Genomic DNA, 8,957 nt, shown 5'->3' on the forward strand with positions numbered 1-8,957 from the left:
TCTGCACTCTCAGCTTTCTGCAGTATTGAACTCCTGGTGTCAGACATAACCTTTCCTTTTCTGTCATTTCTTACCCTGTAAGCTCCTTGAAATCCAACGTGGTCTAGATTTGGCCATCCCCCCATTTTCTTTGTGTGAACATGTTTACTCTGAACCCCTCGAATCTCCCCTTTGATTCTCTCCCACTGCTCCGTCACTGATTCACCTTCAAGTAACTGTTTCCTGTCCACTTTTGCTAAATCACTCCTCAGCTGTAATATTGGCCTTGCCCCCACTTAGAAATTTAACTCCTGGTTTTATCTTTGTCCTTTTCCATATTTATGTTAAAAATATCGGAATTATGATCACTATCATCAAAATGCTTCCTCACTGTCATTCCTTCCACTTGCCCAGCTTCATTGCCTGAAACTGAGTCCAGAACTGTACCCTGTCCTGTTGGACTTGCTCCATACTGGCTAAAAAAAGCTCTCCTGAATTCACATTAAGAATTCGGGTGCCTCCATTCCTTTCACACTAAAACTACCCCGATTAATATTGGGATAGATTAAATCCCCTAATATTACTGCCCAATTGTTTTTGCACTTCTCAGAGATTTGCCTACATATTTGCTCTTCTATCTGCCTCTGACTGTTTGGGGGTCTATAGTTCACTCCCAGTACTGTGACTGCCCCTTTTTGTTCCTAAGCTCAATCCACATGGCCTCAAATGATGATCCTTCTAACATATCTTTGCTCCTTGCAGCTGCACTTGCCAAAATTGCCACCCCGCCTTGGTTTTTATCCCCCCCCTCTATCTCATCTGAAAACCCTGTAACCAGGAATGTTGAGCTGCTATTCCTGTCCCTCTTTCAGTCATGTTTCTGTAATCGCTATAATATCACACTGCTATCTGTGCCCTCAGCTCCTCTGTATGTCGTATGTAGCAAGTCCAACTCTCTTTGTTTTTTTCTATCTTTTGTTTCCTCTGTCTTCCAGACTCACTCTGATTTTCTGCCCTCCATTACAGCTTTGATGTTGCCCCATCTGAGTCGAACCTCAGGTTCCCATACCCCTGCCAAACGAGTTTAAACCCCCCCAACAGCACGAGCAAACCTCCCAGCAAGGATATTGGACCCAGGCCCATTGAGGTGCAAACCATCCGGCTTGTACAGGTCCCACGTCCTGTAGAACCAGTCCCAATGTCCCAGGAAACTGAACCCCTCCCTCCTAGACTATCTCTCCAGCCACGTACTCATCAGCTCCAGCCTCCTTTCTCTATGCTCACTAGCTCATGGCACTGGCTCTAAACGGGAGATTACTCCCTCTGAACTCCGGCTTTTTAATGACTCACTTAGCTCCGTGAAATTTGCTTTCAGTGCCTCATCCCTCTTTCGAACAATGTCATTGGAAACAATGTGAACCACAAACTCTGGCAATTCACCCTTTCCGATTAAGAATGTCCAGCAGCGGTGATGGAGACGATGTGGTGTTTGAAACTCAGCAACTGGAGGTCCAGCAGTCAGGAGGCCCATGTTTACTGGTACCTACTAGAGGGCCCAGTGGGAAGGAGGCCCATGTTTACTGGTACCTACTAGAGGGCCCAATGGGAAGGAGGCCCATGTTTACTGGTACCTACTAGAGGGCCCAATGGGAAGGAGGCCCATGTTTACTGGTACCTACTAGAGGGCCCAATGGGAAGGAGGCCCATGTTTACTGGTCCCTATTGGAGGGTCCAGTGGGAGGGAGGCCCATGTTTACTTGTCCCTATTGGAGGCTCCAGTGGGAAGGAGGCCCATGTTTATGGGTCCCTATTGGAGGCTCCAGTGGGAAGGAGGCCCATGTTTACTGGTCCCTATTGGAGACTCCAGTGGGACATGGACACCATGGTTGATGTGGAGGACAGTTTCTTTCAGTTGTAAATGTGTGATCGTCTACCCCTCATCCCAGTAAAACACCCTGACCCGGAGCCTGACCATGGAAAGGGAGGGAGAGGGGGAGGGATTCGAACATGTTCTGAATGGACAGGATGGCTCAGTGGGTCAGACTCTGCCCTGTCCCTCCAGCTCATACTGATGGGGTGAGGGTCTCCTCTCTCTGCTGGGCCTTCATGAAATGAGGTTTGTTTACAAACCAGTCCCCAGTGAGAATTGGCCAACAGCACAGAACTGCCTTTAATTTGACAATAATCTGTCAGTCTGACTGAGAGAGGCCAAAGCATGGTCAATGTGGGGAATGGGGCCTTACTCCAGGAGAAGACATGCTTCTGGGGTCAAGGGTTCACATCCATTGGTGGGGCAGAGCAGAGGGAGTTTTACCCTTCATTTCACTGTGTTCCCCCTGGGAGACTGTGGGAAAGAGAGAGCGAGGTGGAGACTGTGAGACTGAGTGAGAGAGAGAGGGAAGCATTTGACTGCTGCACCAGGACTCAAAGTGTTCCAACCTCCAGTAATAACGCCTGTTATAGAGTCAGTAAGAGAATTCCAGAACGATGGAGGGTGGGAGAGAGAGATGAGGAGGCGGAGAGTGAGAGAGAGAGAGAGAGAGAGAGAGAGAAGGAGAGAAATAGAGAGTGGGAGGAGCGAGAGGGTGAGAGAAAGTGGGGGAGCAAAATTGAGCCGGGGCAGTAAGAGAGAGCGAGGTTGAGAGAAAGGCAGAGGCAGAGAGACAGAGAAGGGGAGGGAAAGAGATACATTGAAAGAGGGAATGAAAGAAAGAGAGGGAGGGATAGAGAGGCATAGGGAGAGGAAGTGAAAGGTTCTGACGTGGTTTTCTCTGGGTGATACCATTTACACACTGAGGAACAGCCAGTGAGACTCTGACAGGCTGCAGCTTTATAAAGCTGAGCCCAGTGAAGGGCGAGTTTATCAGTGGCTAGGCACAGGGACAGGAGCAGACACCATGATTTCAGCCATCCAGCTGATCTGGCCTCTGGCATTCTGCATCGCAGGTACAAATCTCTCTCCTTCCACCGTGAATATTTTCCTGCTCTCCATTTCCATCCAATTCGACTGACTTGTGATTGAAGGGAAAATGCTGAAAGCAGAGGAACGGTCACTGTCTCTAACAATATCTCATTTTACAGGCTCTTTGTGTGACAGTTCTTACTTCACTCTGTTTCTCTATTACCCCTCAGGTATCAGTGGGGACATCACCATGACCCAGTCTCCCCTGGTGTCAGTGAGCCTGGGCCAGACCGCCACCATCACCTGTACAGCCAGTCAGTCTGTTAGCAGCTATGTTGCTTGGTACCAGCAGCGAGAAGGACAGAAACCCACTCTCCTGATCTATGCGACAAGAACTCGATTCACAGGAACATCCGAGCGATTCACCGGCATTGGAACTGGCACTCAATTCACCCTGACAATCAGCAATGTACAGAATGAGGATGTCGCTGATTATTACTGTCAGCAAGGTTATAGCTTCCCCTACACAGTGATACAGAGCCTGACAAAAACCTCAATACACACAGCACCACCTCCTGTACTGACACATCCCACAGTTATAGAGAATATATAATAATGGACACACAGTCCCACCTCCTGTACTGACACATCCCACAGTTATATAGAATATATAATAATGGACACATATCCCACCTCCTGTACTGACACATCCCACAGTTATATAGAATATATAATAATGGACACACAGTCCCACCTCCTGTACTAACACAGTTACATCGAATATATAACAAACACAAAAAAGAAAACTGAATAAATTGTTTTCACTGTCCACTACACACTCCAGTCCCTGTGGTGTCCACCACCCACTGAAGGCCTCAAGTTTATCTTTTACTCTCCGTGTCCACATATGAGGAGCAGCTGGAAGATTTACCATTTGAAAATCAATTTCCCAACTCTCTCGAGCACTGCTGCACAAAATTCAGAGAGAGAGACAATGAGAGAAACAGAGAGAGGGAAAGAGTGAGAATTAAAGGTGAGTGTGAGTGAGAGACAGAGGGGGTGAGAGTGAGTTAAAGGTGAGTGTGAGTGAGAGACAGAGAGAGGGTGAGAGTGAGTTAAAGGTGAGTGTGAGTGAGAGACAGAGAGAGGGTGAGAGTGAGCTAAAGGTGAGTGTGAGTGAGAGACCGAGAGAGGGTGAGAGTGAGTTAAAGGTGAGTGTGAATGAGAGACAGAGAGAGGGTGAGAGTGACTGAGTGAAGCAGAGAGCTGAAGTTTTTGTACAGCCCCTGCACTGGAAGCTCTCAGTGTGGGGTACGTTCGGTAAAGGAACCAAGCTCAGACTGAGTAAGTAAACCCCAATCCTCCCTTATTAACCCTTTCAATACTGAAACTTTCTCAAACACTAATGCTGAATAGTTGAAGGTGTTAATGAAAAGCTGCAGGGAATGAAATGGTTCAGTGAACAACACTGTATATAACAGGGTGCCCAGCTGTATTTCTTTCATTACATTCCCTTTTTAAGCAGCAAGATAGAAATAACCAACTTTTACCCACTGTCTAGAGGAGATCTGGACGTTTGCAGACTGTGCTGACATTGCTACACCATGGAGTGAAATCACTCACTAGACTCCTGTCAGTCGAGTGGCTTCAGTGTTCCAGGGTTTCGGGGAGACTTTCCGTTTCCCCCGAATGTTTAAATGTCACTCTCTAGACTCCAGACCTCCCGGAATCTGCTCTCCATCTCTCTCCTGAAGACACTGACTCTGACTGGGGAACAGCTCCACCCTCCCCAAGTGGGCTCATTCCTCCAAGTGTGAGGCAGGAGGGTGAACATGACAGGCTATTGGACCGTGAGGTGTCGGCCGTGCCTCAATGGGTAGCACTCTCCCCTCAGAGTCACAATGTTCTGGATTCAAATCCCACTCCAGAGACTTGAGCACATAATCCAGGCTGAGAGTCCAGTGTGGTATTGAGGGAGGGCAGCACTGTCAGAGGAGCCATCTTTCAGATGAGACAAACTGAGGTCTGCCCTCTCTGGGGGATGTAAAAGATCCCATGGTACTCTTGGAATACGAGCAGGGGAGTTCTCCATGATTTCCTGGTCAATATTTTTCACTCAAACTACATCACTACATATCTAATTATCTCATTATCATTCTTCTGCCTGGTATCTTGCTGTGCAAAATTGGCTATCATGCAATTAGGGACACACTGAAGTGATGACAGGGGCTTTGGAAATGTAATTCTTCCTTTGAGATTGGAGATTCCTGATCCTTTCCCTCACCCATTGTGCACATTCCAAACTGCCCCTGTCCGAACTCCCACCAAATCCTGTTCTCCAATCGCCTCTGTATATTTGTGTATTTGTATGCTCTATTTATATTCGTGTGTTCTGTCTGTATATTTGTGTTCTCTGTGTGTATTTTAGTGCTCTGTGTGTATTTGTGTGTTCTGTGTTTGTTTGAGTGTTCTGTGTATATTAGAGTTGTCTAAGTATATTTGTGCTCTGTGTATATTTGTGTGTTCTGTCTGTATATTTGTGTAATCTGCATATATTTGTGTGTTCTGTGTCTATTTGGGTGTTCTGGGTATATCTGTGTTCTGTGTATATTTGTGTGTGTATTTGTATTTGTATTTTTATTTGTGCATCCATCCAACAAGATAAAAATCCTGTCCTTACTTATTGATGTATTTGTATCCCGGGACTCTGGGTGATTGAAGTATTTGTATCCCGGGACCCTGTTGTTCCTCTATCCCCCCCAGACTCTGGGTGATCAGATGTCCCGGATTTTATGGGACAGTCCCACAAGTGAGGCAGACGTTCCGTATCCCGGATTGGAGTTGTCGGCCTGGCCTTTCTCCCATTTTTTCTGAACTAACGTTTTTGTGCATGTGCAGTATTCACATCCTACCCACTGCTTGTTTTCACAGTCTTCCCAGTGTCCCACCTCCCCCCCAGGTCATACAGACCCCCATGCCAATGTGTTCCTGACTTTTTCCCCAACAGTTGATCACCTTGTCTGCACTTGCACTTTCCAAATGATGAGGAACCTCACAATTCCTCCTATCAACTGGACTACCTCACATTTATCCGGATTGAACTTCATCCACCAATTATTTCCCCATTCTGCAAGTTTATTAATGTTCTCCTGCTATTTGATACAGCTCTCCTCGGTATTGACTGACCCCCAAACACACAATTTTATGTCATCCTCAAATTTAGACATTGTATTTTGGATTCCAAACTCCAAATGTTTAATGTAAATTGTGAACAGCAGTGATCCCAGCGTTGATCCTTGTGGAACTCCACTTCCCACCTTCTGCCACTCTGAATAATGACACTTTACTCCCGCTCTCTGCTTTCGGTCTTGGAACAATCCATTCTGTCACTTGTCCCCTGACTCCACATTCTCCGACTTTATTCATTAGTGTATTCTCGGACACCTTATCAAAGGCCTTTTGACATCAATGACATTACTAGTGTCTACTCTCTCTGTTACCTCCTCAAAAAATTCAATAAGGTCGTTCAAGTAAAACTTTCTCTTTTAAAATCCATGCTGACTCTTCATTCTGAATTATACAAAACCACAGGAATATACACAGAACACACAAATGCACACACACAAAAGATAAATACACAGTGTTGTAAGGGTGGCGGAGTGGCTGCTATTATTGATAGAGTTGATATACAGACACTTACTGGGTGGGAACATGAAGTTTAATCACAATATGCTCAGCAGCAACTACCTGTCTGCTTTCAACTCCAACTCTATCTCTGCACTGACTGCTGAGGGAGCCCATGCTGCTCTCCTATTGGTTACTACAGATCATGTGATCTCACCTAACAGGTATTAATCTTAAAGATACAATAAAACCATAATGGCTGCACACGGGAAATAAACTTCCTTCTCTTCTCTTTCAGGCAGAGAGAAGTCACCACCCACACTGACCCTGCTGCCCCCCTCCCCAGAGGAGGTCAAGACCAAGGGCACTGCCACCCTGGTGTGCCTTGCCAATCACTTCTATCCCGATGAGGTGAAGGTGGAGTGGAAGAAGGACGGTGTAGCCATTTCAGACGGGGTTCAGACAAGCAACTACCTGCGAGCTTCAGACAGCACCTACAGCGTCAGCAGCCTGCTGACCCTCTCTGGCTCCGGCTGGGAGTCCAACGCCAGCTTCTCCTGTGTCGTCACCCACGAGAGTCTCTCCTCTCCCCTCAGCAAGAGCATCAGGAGATCAGAATGTGCGTAGAGTGTTAGAGACAGTCCACAGAGGAGACACAACTTTAAATAGAACAGGGGTGAGCTGGGAGGACAAAGGTCATTGTCAACACCAAATTACAACTCTCTTCCTTCTTAGGACTGGCTCTGAGACACTTCTGAGGGTCAGGGGTTAGGGCACGTTATTGGGACAGTGTAGAGGGAGCTTTACTCTGTATCTAACCACATGCTGTACCTGTCCTGGGAATGTTTGAAGGGGACAGTGTCGAGGGAGCTTTACTCTGTATCTAACCCCGTGCTGTACCTGCCCTGGGAGTGTTTGATGGGGACAGTGTAGAGGGAGCTTTACTCTGTATCTAACACTGTGCTGTACCTGTCCTGGGAGTGTTTGATGGGGACAGTGTAGAGGGAGCTTTACTCTGTATCTAACCCGGTGATGTAACTGTCCTGGGAGGGTTTGATGGGGACAGTGTAGCTGGAGCTTTATTCTGTATCTAACCCCGTGTTGTACCTGCCCTGGGAGTGTTTGTTGGGTCAGTTTAGACTCGTGATGCTAAGTTAAACCTCTCTAAGATGCTGAAGACTGTCAGCTGTACAAAAATAATGTGACCCTCCAAAGTGTCTGCTTCAGTAAACCAGACCCCTTCCTGCTCACCCTGCAGTTACAATTTAAGGTTTAGTCACTGTTTAAAGGGACAGGATTCTCATGTTCTGGAGAAAATCTCCACAAGCGTTTTAATAAACCTCCATTCTCCCTGTGAATTTCTCCAGCTTCCTCTGGCTGGGCTGTTTATTCAAGTCTTTTTCTGTAAATGTCAATGTGTAAAAGGTAATAAACATTAAGAATATTCAGTCTGCCTGGTGAGTGCTTTGGAAATGTCCCACCTCCCCATCAGCTGATTGGCTGCATTTCAGCAAGTGATTGTCCTGATTGGCTGGTTGGCCTGTCAATCAAAGACACATCAACAGAAGAATTGGTTCAAAGCCAATTATCAATCATTTTATCCCGAATCTCTTGAATTTACAAGATTAAAAACAGAAAAGAAACTGGTAATTGCTGGGATTAAATCATCACAACCACAATTCCCCGAACCTTATTCACGACTTCCCCCGTGACCTTCCCATCTCACGTGGTCTCGCTTTTCTCATTGTTTCAATCACAGATAAGACCATCTCTGATCACTTCCTTGTATCACTCCCCACCCACATCCCCCTTCCACAGCCCAACCCTACCCCCTTCTGTATCCATCCCTGGAAAAACCTATTCCTCAATTCACTTACAACTGCACTTTCAAAATCCCAACGATCTCGTCTCTGGCCCTCCGATCACCACAACATTTCTGCAGCTACTGATTTACACAACCTCACCCTCACCTCCATCTTTCATATCCTAGTCCCCAATAAAACCATTCCTCTCCCTCACCCTGGCCCTTCCCCCTGCTACCACCCTCATCTCCACTCACTCAATCCAAGGGAGGCAGACTTGAAACCGGTTTATCCATCACCGCCAGATCTGGCTGGACGCTCCAAACACTCCCGGCTCCTCCTCTCATCTGCTAAAACTGCTGACTATTCCAGGGTCATCCTGGAATGTAAAGATAACCCCCGGCTTCTTATCTCAACTGCAGACCGTCTTCTTCAACCCCTCTCCCCATCTCCTCCACCCTCACCTCCAATAACAAGTGTGAGGAGCTCATGGAGCTTCTTTGTCATTAAGATTGAGATAATCCAATCAGCTGCCTCTGCCACATCCCTCCCTTCCTCTAGCCCATCCGGCCAACCTTCCTCCAATTCTACCCCCTGCCCGAGACCTGAACCCACATCTTTCTCTAGTTTCTCTCCTTTCTCCCCTCATT

General features: G+C 46.8%; 1 gene segment (V, D, J or C); it reads left to right on the top strand.

Moving 5' to 3' along the window:
• The first annotated feature begins 2,843 nt into the window (after nucleotides 1-2,843).
• Nucleotides 2,844-7,366, top strand: LOC121289249. The segment is given in 4 exon segments: nucleotides 2,844-2,925; nucleotides 3,112-3,406; nucleotides 4,194-4,225; nucleotides 6,804-7,366. Coding segments are annotated over 4 exon segments (705 nt in total).
• The last annotated feature ends 1,591 nt before the right edge of the window (nucleotides 7,367-8,957 follow it).

The sequence above is a fragment of the Carcharodon carcharias genome, chromosome 16 (genome assembly GCF_017639515.1).
Source record: "Carcharodon carcharias isolate sCarCar2 chromosome 16, sCarCar2.pri, whole genome shotgun sequence".
NCBI lineage: Eukaryota > Metazoa > Chordata > Chondrichthyes > Lamniformes > Lamnidae > Carcharodon > Carcharodon carcharias.